The sequence below is a fragment of the Pseudophryne corroboree genome, chromosome 2 (genome assembly GCF_028390025.1).
Source record: "Pseudophryne corroboree isolate aPseCor3 chromosome 2, aPseCor3.hap2, whole genome shotgun sequence".
Taxonomy (NCBI): domain Eukaryota; kingdom Metazoa; phylum Chordata; class Amphibia; order Anura; family Myobatrachidae; genus Pseudophryne; species Pseudophryne corroboree.
Genome location: NC_086445.1, coordinates 96,359,258 through 96,375,222, shown reverse-complemented (window position 1 = coordinate 96,375,222; position 15,965 = coordinate 96,359,258). Strand labels below are relative to the sequence as shown.

At 48.6% G+C, this 15,965-nt stretch overlaps 1 protein-coding gene across 3 annotated transcripts in view; it reads right to left on the bottom strand.

Annotated features, from left to right (window-relative positions):
• The window catches only part of DYNC2H1 (dynein cytoplasmic 2 heavy chain 1), a 1,021,614-nt gene extending 1,006,213 nt beyond the window's left edge, over positions 1-15,401 (bottom strand). For 2 of the 3 annotated variants that reach the window (XM_063951543.1, XM_063951544.1), the window contains exons 1-2: positions 15,105-15,398; positions 9,598-9,768 (exon numbers count right to left, since the gene is read on the bottom strand). In XM_063951543.1, the coding sequence (XP_063807613.1) occupies positions 9,598-9,768; positions 15,105-15,287 (354 nt within the window). In that variant the 5' untranslated portion in view covers positions 15,288-15,398. Of the gene's footprint in view, positions 1-9,597; positions 9,769-15,104 lie in introns of all 3 variants that reach the window. The other variant, XM_063951545.1, reaches the window with a different exon arrangement.
• Positions 15,402-15,965: the final 564 nt, after the last annotated feature.

Genomic DNA, 15,965 nt, shown 5'->3' with positions numbered 1-15,965 from the left:
GGCAGGCTTATCGTTCTTGGCTGCTGGCTGACGGGCAGCCCAGGCTCTTTTGGGCTTCGACTTACCAGGTTTGGAAGTGCGGGCCTGCTTATGGTACGCCTGACTTTTTGCTTTACCTGAAGGACAAAAGGGACGAAAGGACGTGCCTTTGGCCTTCGACACAGAAGGAGCTGTATTAGGCAGACAGGCAGTTTTGGCAGTAGCCAAGTCAGCCACTATCTTATTTAAGTCCTCCCCAAACAGAATATCCGCCTTGAAAGGGAGTACCTCCAGGGTTTTCTAGAGTCCAGATCCACAGACCAGGATCTCAGCCACAATATCCTGCGAGCCAGGACTGACGTAGTAGAGGCCTTGGCTGCTAGGATACAGGCATCAGAAGCCGCCTCTTTAATATAGCGAGAAGCTTTGACAATATATGACAAGCATTGTCTAGCATGGTCAGAGGAGATTTCAGCTTCTAACTCCAAGGCCCATGCTTCAATAGCCTCAGCCGCCCATGTAGCTGCAATAGTGGGCCTTTGTGCAGCACCCGTGAGGGTGTAAATCGCTTTTAGACAACCCTCGACACATTTATCCGTAGGCTCTTTTAGAGACGTGACGGTAGTGACAGGTAGAGCTGAGGAAACCACCATCCTAGCCACATGTGAGTCTACTGGAGGAGGCGTTTCCCAATTCTTAGACAGCTCTGGCGCGAGGGGATAGCGAGCCAGCATCTTCTGAGGCACAAACTTCGTACCCGGGCTTTGCCAGGGTTCCTGACGTATATCCACTAGGTGGTCAGAGTGAGGTAAAACTTGTTTAATCACCTTCTGACGCTTGAACCTATCTGGTTTCTTAGGAAGAACGGATGGCTCGGGATCATCCGTAATCTGCAGAATTAACTTAATAGCCTCCAAAAGATCAGGAACATCCACATGTGAACTACCCTCCCCATCAGCCGTATCTGAGTCAGAACCTGTGGGGTCAGTGTATGTGCTGTCTTCATCAGACGAGGCGTCAGTGACAGCAGTGGATTGTGAGGAGACGAGCGCTCGCTTAGAGGACCTCTTGGATTTAGGCGAGCGTTGGTCAGACTTGTTAATAGTCAGGGACTGGTTCAACTTCTTTAATTGAGCAGATAAATCGTCCGCCCACAGCGGGTTAGCTGCAGGGACCACATACAGTTGTACCGGCATTGGGGGTCCCATAGGGGGTGTTAGTTTATGAACTAGCATATGCAGAAGCGTGGAAAAGCGGCCCACGGAGGGTCAGTATGTGCCTCCGTTGCCACAGTCCCACTGGGGGGCAAGGAGCCCCCAGAACCAGAGCCCACAGCTGCTATATTCTCCCCATATGTGCCTGTGGCTTCAGCAACACCAGCCCCAGAACCGTTACCCTCAGAAGCAGACATGATATAACTTGCAGTATGAGGTAACACAGTACAATTATTAGCAGCACTATATCCCTAAACCCAAACACCTGCGCAGTGTAGTCAGCACCAGCAGAGATAAAGGAGAGATATGGTGACCAAATCACAGAGAAAAAATAAGAATTTACTTACCGATAATTCTATTTCTCGGAGTCCGTAGTGGATGCTGGGGTTCCTGAAAGGACCATGGGGAATAGCGGCTCCGCAGGAGACAGGGCACAAAAAGTAAAGCTTTTCCAGATCAGGTGGTGTGCACTGGCTCCTCCCCCTATGACCCTCCTCCAGACTCCAGTTAGGTACTGTGCCCGGACGAGCGTACACAATAAGGGAGGATTTTGAATCCCGGGTAAGACTCATACCAGCCACACCAATCACACCGTACAACTTGTGATCTAAACCCAGTTAACAGTATGATAACAGAGGAGCCTCTGAAAGATGGCTCCCTAAACAATAACCCGAATTAGTTAACAATAACTATGTACAAGTATTGCAGATAATCCGCACTTGGGATGGGCGCCCAGCATCCACTACGGACTCCGAGAAATAGAATTATCGGTAAGTAAATTCTTATTTTCTCTATCGTCCTAGTGGATGCTGGGGTTCCTGAAAGGACCATGGGGATTATACCAAAGCTCCCAAACGGGCGGGAGAGTGCGGATGACTCTGCAGCACCGAATGAGAGAACTCCAGGTCCTCCTTTGCCAGGGTATCAAATTTGTAGAATTTTACAAACGTGTTCTCCCCTGACCACGTAGCTGCTCGGCAGAGTTGTAATGCCGAGACCCCTCGGGCAGCCGCCCAAGATGAGCCCACCTTCCTTGTGGAATGGGCCTTAACAGATTTAGGCTGTGGCAGGCCTGCCACAGAATGTGCAAGTTGAATTGTGTTACAAATCCAACGAGCAATCGACTGCTTAGAAGCAGGCGCACCCAACTTGTTGGGTGCATACAGTATAAACAGCGAGTCAGATTTTCTGACTCCAGCCGTCCTTGAAATGTATATTTTTAAAGCTCTGACAACGTCCAACAACTTGGAGTCCTCCAAGTCGCTTGTAGCCGCAGGCACTACAATAGGCTGGTTCAGGTGAAACGCTGATACCACCTTAGGGAGAAAATGCGGACGCGTCCGCAGCTCTGCCCTATCCGAATGGAAAATTAAATAAGGGCTTTTATAAGATAAAGCCGCCAGTTCAGATACTCTCCTGGCGGACGCCAGGGCCAGTAACATAGTCACTTTCCATGTGAGATATTTCAAATCCACATCTTTTAGTGGTTCAAACCAATGGGATTTGAGGAAATCTAAAACTACATTTAGATCCCACGGTGCCACCGGAGGCACCACAGGAGGCTGTATATGCAGTACTCCCTTGACAAAAGTCTGGACCTCAGGAACTGAGGCCAATTCTTTTTGGAAGAATATTGACAGGGCCGAAATTTGAACCTTAATAGATCCCAATTTGAGACCCATAGACAATCCTGATTGCAGGAAATGTAGGAAACGACCCAGTTGAAATTCCTCCGTCGGAGCACTCCGATCCTCGCACCACGCAACATATTTCCGCCAAATGCGGTGATAATGCTTCGCGGTGACTTCCTTTCTTGCCTTAATCAAGGTAGGAATGACTTCTTCTGGAATGCCTTTTCCTTTTAGGATCTGGCGTTCAACCGCCATGCCGTCAAACGCAGCCGCGGTAAGTCTTGGAATAGACACGGTCCCTGCTGAAGCAGGTCCTGTCTTAGAGGTAGAGGCCACGGATCGTCCGTGACCATCTCTTGAAGTTCCGGGTACCAAGACCTTCTTGGCCAATCCGGAGCCACTAGTATCGTTCTTACTCCGCTTTGCCTTATGATTCTCAATACCTTTGGTATGAGAGGCAGAGGAGGAAACACATACACCGACTGGTACACCCAAGGTGTTACCAGCGCGTCCACAGCTATTGCCTGCGGATCTCTTGACCTGGCGCAATACCTGTCCAGTTTTTTGTTGAGGCGAGACGCCATCATGTCCACCATTGGTCTTTCCCAACGGTTTATTAGCATGTGGAAAACTTCTGGATGAAGTCCCCACTCTCCCGGGTGAAGATCGTGTCTGCTGAGGAAGTCTGCTTCCCAGTTGTCCACTCCCGGGATGAACACTGCTGACAGTGCTATCACGTGATTCTCCGCCCAGCGAAGGATCCTGGCAGCTTCTGCCATTGCACTCCTGCTTCTTGTGCCGCCCTGTCTGTTTACATGGGCGACTGCCGTGATGTTGTCCGACTGGATCAACACCGGTCTTCCTTGAAGCAGAGGTTCCGCCTGGCTTAGAGCATTGTAGATTGCTCTTAGTTCCAGAATGTTTATGTGAAGAGACTTTTCCAGGCTCGACCACACTCCCTGGAAGTTTCTTCCTTGTGTGACTGCTCCCCAGCCTCTCAGGCTGGCGTCCGTGGTCACCAGGATCCAATCCTGTATGCCGAATCTGCGGCCCTCCAATAGATGAGCCCTCTGCAACCACCACAGAAGAGATACCCTTGTCCTTGGAGACAGGGTTATCTTGTGCATTGATGTACAGACACCTTTCCTGGTTTTAGGAGATTCCTGACCAGGTCGGATAACTCCTTGGCTTTTTCCTCGGGAAGAAAAACCTTTTTCTGAACCGTGTCCAGAATCATCCCTAGGAACAGCAGACGAGTTGTCGGCATTAATTGGGATTTTGGAATATTCAGAATCCATCCGTGCTGCTTTAGCACCTCTTGAGATATTGCTAATCCCATCTCTAGCTGTTCTCTGGACCTTGCCCTTATTAGGAGATCGTCCAAGTATGGGATAATTAATACGCCTTTTCTTCGAAGAAGAATCATCATCTCGGCCATTACCTTTGTAAAGATCCGAGGTGCCGTGGACAAACCAAACGGCAGCGTCTGAAACTGATAGTGACAGTTTTGTACAACGAACCTGAGGTACCCCTGGTGTGAGGGGTAAATTGGAACGTGGAGATACGCATCCTTGATGTCCAAGGATACCATAAAGTCCCCTTCTTCCAGGTTCGCTATCACTGCTCTGAGTGACTCCATCTTGAACTTGAACTTCTTTATGTACAGGTTCAAGGACTTCAGATTTAGAATAGGCCTTACCGAGCCATCCGGCTTCGGTACCACAAATAGAGTGGAATAATACCCCTTCCCTTGTTGTAGAAGAGGTACCTTGACTATCACCTGCTGAGAGTACAGCTTGTGAATGCCTTCCAAAACCGTCTCCCTTTCGGAAGGGGACGTTGGTAAAGCAGACTTCAGGAAACGGCGAGGTGGATCTGTCTCTAATTCCAACCTGTACCCCTGAGATATTATCTGCAGGATCCAGGGATCTACCTGCGAGTGAGCCCACTGCGCGCTGTAATTTTTGAGACGACCTCCCACGGTCCCCGAGTCCGCTTGAGAAGCCCCAGCGTCATGCTGAGGCTTTTGTAGAAGCCGGGGAGGGCTTCTGTTCCTGGGAAGGAGCTGCCTGTTGCTGTTTCTTCCCTCGACCTCTGCCTCGTGGCAGATATGAATAGCCCTTTGCTCTCTTATTTTTAAAGGAACGAAAGGGCTGCGGTTGAAAAGTCGGTGCCTTTTTCTGTTGGGGAGTGACTTGAGGTAGAAAGGTGGATTTCCCGGCTGTAGCCGTGGCCACCAAATCTGATAGACCGACTCCAAATAACTCCTCCCCTTTATACGGCAAAACTTCCATATGCCGTTTTGAATCCGCATCGCCTGTCCACTGTCGCGTCCATAAAGCTCTTCTGGCCGAAATGGACATAGCACTTACCCGTGATGCCAGTGTGCAGATATCCCTCTGTGCATCACGCATATAAAGAAATGCATCCTTTATTTGTTCTAACGACAGTAAAATATTGTCCCTGTCCAGGGTATCAATATTTTCAATCAGGGACTCTGACCAAACTACCCCAGCACTGCACATCCAGGCAGACGCTATAGCTGGTCGTAGTATAACACCTGCATGTGTGTATATACTTTTTTGGATATTTTCCATCCTCCTATCTGATGGATCTTTAAGTGCGGCCGTCTCAGGAGAAGGTAACGCCACTTGTTTTGATAAGCGTGTTAGCGCCTTGTCCACCCTAGGAGGTGTTTCCCAGCGCTCCCTAACCTCTGGCGGGAAAGGGTATAATGCCAATAATTTCTTTGAAATTATCAGCTTTTTATCAGGGGCAACCCACGCTTCATCACACACGTCATTTAATTTTTCTGATTCAGGAAAAACTATAGGTAGTTTTTTCACACCCCACATAATACCCTGTTTAGTGGTACCTGTAGTATCAGCTAAATGTAACGCCTCCTTCATTGCCAAAATCATATAACGTGTGGCCCTACTGGAAAATACGGTTGATTGGTCACCGTCACCACTGGAATCAGTGCCTGTGTCTGGGTCTGTGTCGACCGACTGAGGCAAAGGGCGTTTTACAGCCCCTGACGGTGTTTGAGGCGCCTGGACAGGCACTAATTGATTGTCCGGCCGCCTCATGTCGTCAAACGACTGCTTAAGCGAGTTGACGCTATCCCGTAATTCCACAAATAAAGGCATCCATTCTGGTGTCGACCCCCTAGGAGGTGACATCCCCATATTTGGCAATTGCTCCGCCTCCACACCAATATCGTCCTCATACATGTCGACACACACGTACCGACACACAGCAGACACACAGTGAATGCTCTAAACGAAGACAGGACCCACTAGCCCTTTGGGGAGACAGAGGGAGAGTCTGCCAGCACACACCAAAAAGCGCTATATATGACAGGGATAGCCTTATAATAAGTGCTCCCTTATAGCTGCTTTATATATATCAAGATATTGCCATTAAATTTGCCCCCCCTCTCTGTTTTACCCTGTTTCTGTAGTGCAGTGCAGGGGAGAGACCTGGGAGCCGTCCTGACCAGCGGAGCTGTGAGAGGAAATGGCGCCGTGTGCTGAGGAGATAGGCCCCGCCCCTTTTTCGGCGGGCTCGTCTCCCGCTATTTTGTGAATACAGGCAGGGGTTAAATATCTCCATATAGCCTCTGGGGGCTATATGTGAGGTATTTTTAGCCTTTTAATAGGTTTTCATTTGCCTCCCAGGGCGCCCCCCCCCAGCGCCCTGCACCCTCAGTGACTGCGTGTGAAGTGTGCTGAGAGGAAAATGGCGCACAGCTGCAGTGCTGTGCGCTACCTTTAGAAGACTGCAGGAGTCTTCAGCCGCCGATTCTGGACCTCTTCTTACTTCAGCATCTGCAAGGGGGCCGGCGGCGCGGCTCCGGTGACCATCCAGGCTGTACCTGTGATCGTCCCTCTGGAGCTGATGTCCAGTAGCCAAGAAGCCAATCCATCCTGCACGCAGGTGAGTTCACTTCTTCTCCCCTCTGTCCCTCGTTGCAGTGATCCTGTTGCCAGCAGGAATCACTGTAAAATAAAAAACCTAAGCTAAACTTTCTCTAAGCAGCTCTTTATGAGAGCCACCTAGAATTGCACCCTTCTCGGCCAGGCACAAAAATCTAACTGGAGTCTGGAGGAGGGTCATAGGGGGAGGAGCCAGTGCACACCACCTGATCTGGAAAAGCTTTACTTTTTGTGCCCTGTCTCCTGCGGAGCCGCTATTCCCCATGGTCCTTTCAGGAACCCCAGCATCCACTAGGACGATAGAGAAATACGTAATACAGTATATCTTTGTGAAAATCCTATATTAGATTACACCTTACGCACCAAGCCCACTCAGGTTATAGAATATAGAAATAGCAAGTTGAGTGAAAGACACGAGATGGACACCACTCAGTCACAGTTTGTACAATGCAGAGGTTATTACAGACAATAATACTGCACTGGACTAGCTTACACAGCTATAAAACAATAGATATAACAGTACACAGTAAGAAACTGGATGTATATCACAGGGTAATTGTACCATAAAACCCTGACTAAATGCACTCTTTCTTACCAACACTGACTAAAAAGGCTTTACATAGGAGGATTTACCCAAGCAGTCCCAGGAACAGTGAGCTGAGGAGTAATGGCGCCGCAGACACTGACAGGGACTGAGGAAAAGACAGAGATGCAGCTCTAGGGCGGGGACACTTGCTGGAAATGGCGTCCTGGGGCTGGGGGAGGGGCTTCAGGTCTAAGCCTTATCCCCCTTGCTGGCAAAACCACCGGGTACTGTGGGCGATATTAAAATCGGTTTTAAGAGAATAAACCGATCTATTGAAGAGCAAATAATTCGGAAACTAATAATCAACTGTACTAACAAGCCGATTCCAGTAATGCAGAATCAGTCCCTATAGCCTTAATAGGGTAACATATTGCTGTATAATATTACATATTGCACCTCATGCCTTATTTATATAAAGGGGCCCATACACTAGTGCTGGACTGTGGCAATCCCTCTTCCCTGGCAGTCACGTCGGCGGATCAGGGATACTAAACATGCTTAAAAATCAGGCATTTTTAACATTTTTAATTTCCCTGATCACCCGATGGATTGCAGATCATCGATGCCTGCTGGTCGGTGGATTGGCTGGTCACGGGATATGGGGATCACGTCCCCTAGGTTAATATAAAGATTAATTGCGTTTACAGGATAACATGAACAACACTGTTGAGTTAAGGAAAGATTTCTTTTTTGACATTTAGGGCCTAATATTCAGATCTGATCAAAGCAGCAAAATTGTTCTCTAATGGGCAAAACCATGTGCATTGCAGGTGGAACAGATGTAACATGTGCAGAGACAGTTAGATTTAGGTGAGTTATATTGTTTCTGTGCAGGGTAAATACTGGCTGCTTTATTTTTACATTGCAATTTAGATTTCAGTTTGAACACAACCCAACCAAATCTAACTCTCTCTGCACATGTTACATCTTCCCATATCTGCCCCGCCTGCACTGCACATGGTTTTGCCCATTCGAATTTTGCTGCTGCGATCAGGTCTGAATTAGGCTCTAAATTTCCAGTAGTTAACGGTCTCAATAACTGTAATATAGACCTTACTCCTCACTAGAAATAAGGCAGCTTGCACGTTGACAAAACCAATTATTCTAAAGAAGTATGAATTATAATGCCCGGTCCATCCTGTATCATGCAGGTGTCGCAATAAAGGTGTCAAATGAATGTCTCTAAACTGCTGAATACTTATTACCGGGTGTTAGAATGCTCCATACTGAGATCACTTGTTCTCTGATTTCTAATAAAGGATCACACTGATCGTTCAAAATGCAGCAAGTTCTCATCATATTGCCACAGCACATACTTGCCTACGCTCCCTCATTCTGCAGGAGACTCCCTGAAATAGAAGCAATCTCCCTGACTCCCTGAATAGACCAGCAATCTCCCTGATTGCACCTTAACCCCACTGTGCAGCTGTTACATTCTTGAGGTGGGGGGTGGGGGTTTGAAATAAATCACAGATACATACATTCAAATGGGAACATCAGTGCGATTTCCCTGCATTGGTTATAAGACACGATGATCCCTATGGCTATGTGAATTTTAAATAAAGTTTCTCGTGGCCACTTACAGTATATGGAACCTCTTGTAAAGCACAATACAAGAACAAACTATGCAAAAATATAAGAGTCTTTTCTTCAACAAGTAGATTTTACTAACTTTGGGGCTCATTTACATTTGGATGTAAGCAGGGCCGGGCCGGTTCCGGGGCTTCTGGCTCCCCGGGCGGCATTAGGGGGCGTGGCTTCGTACAGGGGGCATGGTCATTTACGCCCCCTGTACAGACTGAAATTATGTGCGGTGCGCGATGACGTCATTGCGCACCGCACAGTAAAGGACCTCTCCACGAAGGGAAACTAGACGCGTACGCGTCTAGTTTTCCTTCCCAACGGCAGCGGGGGGGCAGCGGGCATCGGCAGCAGGGGGGCAGCGGGGGGGCACACAGCAGCAGCGGATCTTGCCCTGGTGCGGCGCCCTCCGGAAGGCGGCGCCCCGGGCAAAAGTCCTGCTTGCCCGTGGCAAGATCCGCTACTGGATGTAAGTCATTATTATGACACGCCTCTCAGATGTAGCAGTACACGTCCGCACTGATAGGTGTTACTCTCACAGTCTGCCTGAAATGCTTTTTCAAAAGTAGGCAAATATGTCTTACATCTATCTATGATCATCTGAGAGCGCTAATGCAGCAAGTTCTCATCATATTGCCACAGCACCAGTATAATTATACTGTACTCACCTTCAGCAACAGCGGGGCAAAGATCTGCCTCACTGCCTGGTACAGAGTGTTGATAGGAGAGTCCAGCATTGAGGAAATCAATACATTGTCATGAAGATTATCCTCAGTGATGGCTTCTGGTCTTATCTTAAAGAACACGAGGGCCTTCTCCTTTGTATCACTAGGATCAACCTAAGACCGAGCAGCGAGAATGAATATAGAGGCATATACACATTACGTAGATACACATTCAACATACACTGTCAACAGGGAACACCGACATGTAAATTCTAGGATTACTGAGCAATTGCACCTAAGCACAAGCAGTCACTGCTAGTAATAGTACGTGTTGGTTATGAATAAACCGATTGACCTGAAAAAGGTTGACCCCAAAAGGTCGACATGGGAAAAATGTAGACATTGATAAAAGTTCGACATAGGAAAAGGTCGACATGAGTTTTTTGGGGTGTAATTTTCTCCGTAGAAGAACTGGGAACCCCAATCAGTACACCGCGTCCCCTTGTATTACCTGCGCTCCGGTGCCTCGCTCTGCTACTGCTGCGCTCGGCACAGGTTACTATTCCCAATCGTAGTCCACGTGGATGGTAAAGTACGAAAAAGTTGAAAAATTATTAAAAATGTAAAAAAAAAAAGCATGTCGACCTTTTGTCAGTGTCGACCAATAATGGTCGACGTATTGACTGTTGACCTTAGTACTGTCGACCTATTATCCGGATACCAATGTGTTTTTGCTCTATATGCCGTAAAGGACATCGGGGGGACATGTACTAAGCAGTGATAAAAGTGGAGAAGGGAGCCATTGGAGAAGTTGCTCGTGGCAACCAATCAGCTGCTCTGTATATGTTTATAGTATGCAAATTATAAATGTAACATCAATGCTGATTGGTTGCCATGGACAACTTCTCCACTGGCTCACTTCTCCACTTTTATCACTGCTTAGTACATCTCCCCCATAAACACCAGATAGATTTAGGGGCCCGTTTATCATTGATCGCATTTGCAATGTGATCTGGGCACGATATTAGCGCCCAAGATTGCATTGCAGAATGTGATCACATTAAGTGAATGTACCCTGCGATGTACCAAGTGTGGTGATGGGGCTTCTGCGCATGCGGAGGGTTCCTGGGGAACCCTGACGGAACTGCAGCCTTGATCTGTAGCCCATAGGCCACAACGGGCTACTGTTATCTGAAGATGATGGTAGCTGCGGGGACAAATTACAGGGAATGCTCCTCATTCTGGATATTGATACATCTGACAGCATCGCATTCCCCATAGAAACCTATTCCCCTCTTTGGGAATGGAGGGATCGCAGCAGGTAATGGAGATATCTGCTGTGGTCCCTTCTACATACATTCCAGTGATACTTAATAATCCCTGATAATAGGTGTTTTTCGGGGAAATAGCAGCAAATATTTTTTTCTAAATGGCCCCCTAAATCTCTTACTATTTTTCCTCTAGTGAAATCCAACAGCCAGATCTCAGAAGTGCAATGAAACCAGATTACCTGACTGGATTCACTGGAAGAGGATCAGTCAACACAAAAGACAAAAACACACTCAGGCAGAGGCAGCACAACACAAGGTGGATAAGGAAGGAAAGTCAGGGGCTGCACTGTGTAATATGGCGCTCATGGCTACACCAGGGGTTGCCAAACTTTTTTTAATCACAGTGCCCTAGAGCAGTGGTTCTCAACCGCGGTCCTCAAGTACCTCCCCAACAGTTCATGTATTCCAGGTCTCCTCACAGGATTGCAAGTGAAATAATTTGCTCCACCTGTGGGTCTTTCAAAATGTGTCAGTGAGTAATGAATACACCTGTGTGACCTGGAAAACATGAACTGTTGGGGGGTACTTGAGGACCGAGGTTGAGAACCACTGCACTAGAGCAGGGGTTCTCAAACTTGGTCCTCAGGACCCCACACAGTGCATGTTTTGCAGGTAACCCAGTAGGTGCACAGGTGTATTAATTACTCACTGACCCTTTTTAAAAGGTCCACAGGTGGAGCTAATTATTTCACTTGTGATTTTGTGATGAGACCTGCAAAACATGCACTGTGTGGGGTCCTGAGGACCGAGTTTGAGAACCTATGCACTAGAGAGTATAAGCATGTATCTAAGGCACTGCTAGACCAGAAGTTTCTTATTGAGAAATCCAGAAGCAATTGTTACCGTTATCATCTTTAGGTTTAGTTGTGTGGTGGTGGACAGGGCTGCACTAGTGTTTATATATATATCAAGATCCATATCTTCCGGCACTCCCGACTCCTACAATAAAGCACGCCCCACGGGTCTTTTATGCACTTTCACCTGGCTTTGCAAAAGTCTCTGAGTGCCGCCTATCACGATTGAGATATATATATATATATATATATATATATATATTATATATATATATACCTCCCAACATGACCCTCTCCAGGAGGGACACAATGCTCTGCTCCTGGATTTTTCTCTTAATGTATGATTGCCTGCACCTGTGTTGAACAGAGTAATGGATAAGAAAGGTGTTTCAGCCCAGGTGCTGGCAATCATACATTAAGAGGAAAGTCCAGGAGCAGAGCGTTCTGTCCCTCCTGGAGAGGGTCATGTTGGGAGGTATGTATATATCAGGGCTGGCCAAACCAGTCCTCGAGATCTACCAACAGTACACATTTTCCAGATCACCTAGCTGGTGCACAGGTGTAGTCATTACTAATTAAGATGTGCTGCATTCATTCCTAACTGACAATTCTACAGATCTCCAGGAGGCCTGGAAAACATGAACTGTTGGTAGATCTCGAGGACCGGTTTGGCCAGCCCTGGTATATATAATGTAACATATAATGGCAGCCACCAGCATTGCTTTTACTTATCACACGGACCATAAATAATGTGATTCTCTGGACCACCAACCGGCGGCACCCTGTTTGGGAACCAATGGCCGATACAATACAGCACCACATGAATGTTGGGGTTGAGAAGAGGGATTGCAGTCGGAATGTTGGTATGGACATTAGGTCGGCATGTAAAAATGTCAACATTAACAATTTTCGACATGTTCATAATGTTGACATTTAATATGCCAGCAGTACAGTCTGTGTTGTTTCTAGAGTTATGTGTAGGCTAAAATAAGAAAAAAAACTGTATGTTGACATTCTGGTGCAGACATTCTGCTGAATGTTCCGAGATCTGCAGCTGACGATTTCGACAGCTTTCAGGTGACAATGCCCATAGACCACAGCAGGAATAGACAGTGCTGTAACTAGACATTTTAGTACTGTGTGCAAGAAACAGCATCGGTGTGTTCCCCCCCCCAACACATACCATATAAAAAACAGGGCCAATGCGCGCAGTAGGCGCGCGCAACAATCTAGGGGCAAGGCTTCAGGGGAAGAGGCATGGCCACAGAGCTCCCTTTTACACAGCACAGCAGACAGAGTCCCCCTTTTACACAGCATGGCAGGTAGAGTCCCCCTTCTTTACACATTAGACAGCAGTCCCCGTTTTTACATATTACAGCAACAGAGCCCCGTTTTTTTTACACATTCGGCACAGTGAGAAAGAGAGGGTGTGGTGTGGTGTGTGGGGGGAGGGGGCAACAATCAGTCTTCGGGTGTGTACACACGATGAGATCCTTGCTATGCCCGAATTTCACTTGCGATTTCCTTTGAACTCCCCGGAGCCCAGCACCACCAATTTTGACTAGCTTTTCTTGAGATATGGACTAGGGCCCTCATTCCGAGTTGTTCGCTCGCTAGCTGCTTTTAGCAGCATTGCACACGCTAAGCCGCTGCCCTCTGAGAGTGTATCTTAGCTTAGCAGAATTGCAAACGTAAGATTAGCAGAATTGCGAATAGAAATTTCTTAGCAGTTTCTGAGTAGCTCCAGACTTACTCCTACATTGCGATCAGTTCAGTCAGTTTCGTTCCTGGTTTGACGTCACAAACACACCCAGCGTTCGCCCAGACACTCCCCCGTTTCTTCAGACACTCCCGCGTTTTCCCCAGAAACGCCAGCGTTTTTTCGCACACTCCCAGAAAACGGCCAGTTTCCGCCCAGAAACACCCACTTCCTGTCAATCACACTACGATCACCAGAACGATGAAAAATCCTTGTTATGCCGTGAGTAAAATACCTAACTTTTGTGTCAAATAACTAAGCGCATGCGCTTTGCAAACCTTGCGCATGCGCTGTAAGCGACTAATCGCAGTATAGCGAAAATCGGCAACGAGCGAACAACTCGGAATGACCCCCAATGTGTACTTACGATTTTGGCTTATGTGAGATGTCATTGACATGTGAGATGAACTAGATAGTACACCGACCTAGCAAGGATTGACTTGCCTGCACAGTCTATCTTTTCTTGCGATGCCGACCTGGCGGGACCGCGCATCGGGATCGCAAGGTGACTTTCATCTTGCGATCTGCACTAAATTTTCTTGCAATTTTGACTATATAGTAAAAATCGAAAGAAAATATCTCACCGTGTGTACAACACAACTTCCAGGCAGACAGACACTCCTATACGGGACCTGCACCAGCCTACATTAGCACTCCCTCTCCAACACACAGCCGGCGCCCCGTCCCTTACACAGGCGCTGGGACTCACAGGCGGGATACGGGGGGTGAAGTGCGCTACCATATGCCAGCTGCAGCACCACTCCCCGTACCTTACAGGCGCCGGGACTCGCAGGCGGGATACGGGGGATGACTGAGGTGCGCTACCACATGCCAGCTTACACAGGTGCCGGGACTCGCAGGCGGGATACAGAAGGTGAGGTGCGCTACCACACCAACGCCAGTCAGAACTTTCACTAGTGCCTCACTGGGTAGAGCAGCCGTGCGGGGGGAGGGGGTGTGTGCCGATGGTGCGCCTTCAGTGCATTTGCGCTGTGGGCAAGGCACCATCGGCACACACCTAGTTGCGGCTCTGGGAACAGAGCTGTCCCTGCCTGTGGCGGGTGCCTCGGTAGATGCTAAATCCTAGTGTGCTAAGGGACCTGTGATGTCAGGGGGCGGAGCAAGGACGGCAGGACACTACTTTCAGTATCCTCCCCACCAACTATTAACTTTAGACATCAGGTGGCGAGCAAAGCGAGACACCATGCCCAAAGCGTGGCGAGCGTCCATTTCTGGACCCTTTGCCGAACTTGCGCCTCCCCGTCTCTTGCGCGTCACGTGGGTCTAATGTCCGTTAGCCCACTAGGAAATAGACACAACCCTGAGCTGAAGCGCTGTGTGCTCGGGGGACATCACCGGAAGGGGGAGCGCTTTGGCTGGCAAGATGTTAATACATCTTATCGATGTCCCTTCCTGCTTCTCCTCGATGTTACATTTACCTGCTAGATCGCTTAGCACACAGCACTAGTCGCCCCGTGTGTGAGGGTTCAGTGATACCCTGAGGAGATGGGGATAGCACTGTGATGTGGTCCCTGTGTTTTGGGGGTGGGGGAGTAAGACCCTGAGACCGGGGTCCCATGTTAGGGGGTGCTTCGGGTAATGCTGGCATCAGACACCACTTAGTACCGTGTTAGAAAGCAGCACTCGGGCCCCGGCCTTCCTCGCTGACAGCAGGAACTCATTGCCGTCATCGCAGAAGCGATCCAGCTCCGGGGAGTCCGGGGTCTCCTCTCCGGCGGGCAGGCCGAAGTAGTTCTGCACAGTGCTGAGGATGAAGCGCTTCCTCCGATCCCCACCGCCGGCCGGCATCTTCCTCAACTCCGCTAACTCCCTGCACGGTACAGCACTACAGTGTCAGGAGGTTGCTATACAGCTGCTGCCATGGCAACGTGGGCTCAGCGCAACCGACGCCTCCAAGATGGCCGCCGCGGCAGGACGTGCGCGTGCACGTTGCAGCCAGGTTACTGGGCGGGCGCGCGGGACGTAAAAGGCAGAGAGCAGGCATTGGTGGTAATGTATCCTGCGTGCTGCCACCATGTGCAATGTGTTATATTACAGCTGCTAAATTCACATCTGCTCCAACTGTGGCCAGTTATACCTCTAGTTCTGTGCGCATCACAGCAGCTTTGTACTGTAGCTGCAGTCGCCTGTATATAGGCCCTCATTCCGAGTTGATCGCTCGCTAGCTACTTTTTGCAGCCGTGCAAACGCATAGTGCTGCTCACGGGGGAGTGTATTTTCGCTTTGCAAGTGTGAGATTGCATGTGCAGCCGAGCTCTGCAAAAACATTTTGTGCAAAACAAGGCCAGCCCTGAAGTAACTTATCCTTCTGCGATGATCCTTGCGACAGAGATCTTGAAATTGACATCAGACAAACGCCTGGACACGCCTGCGTTTTCCCTACCACTCCCAGAAAACGGTCAGTTGACACCCATAAACGCCCTCTTCCTGTCAATCTCCTTGCGATCGTTTGTGCAAATGGATTCT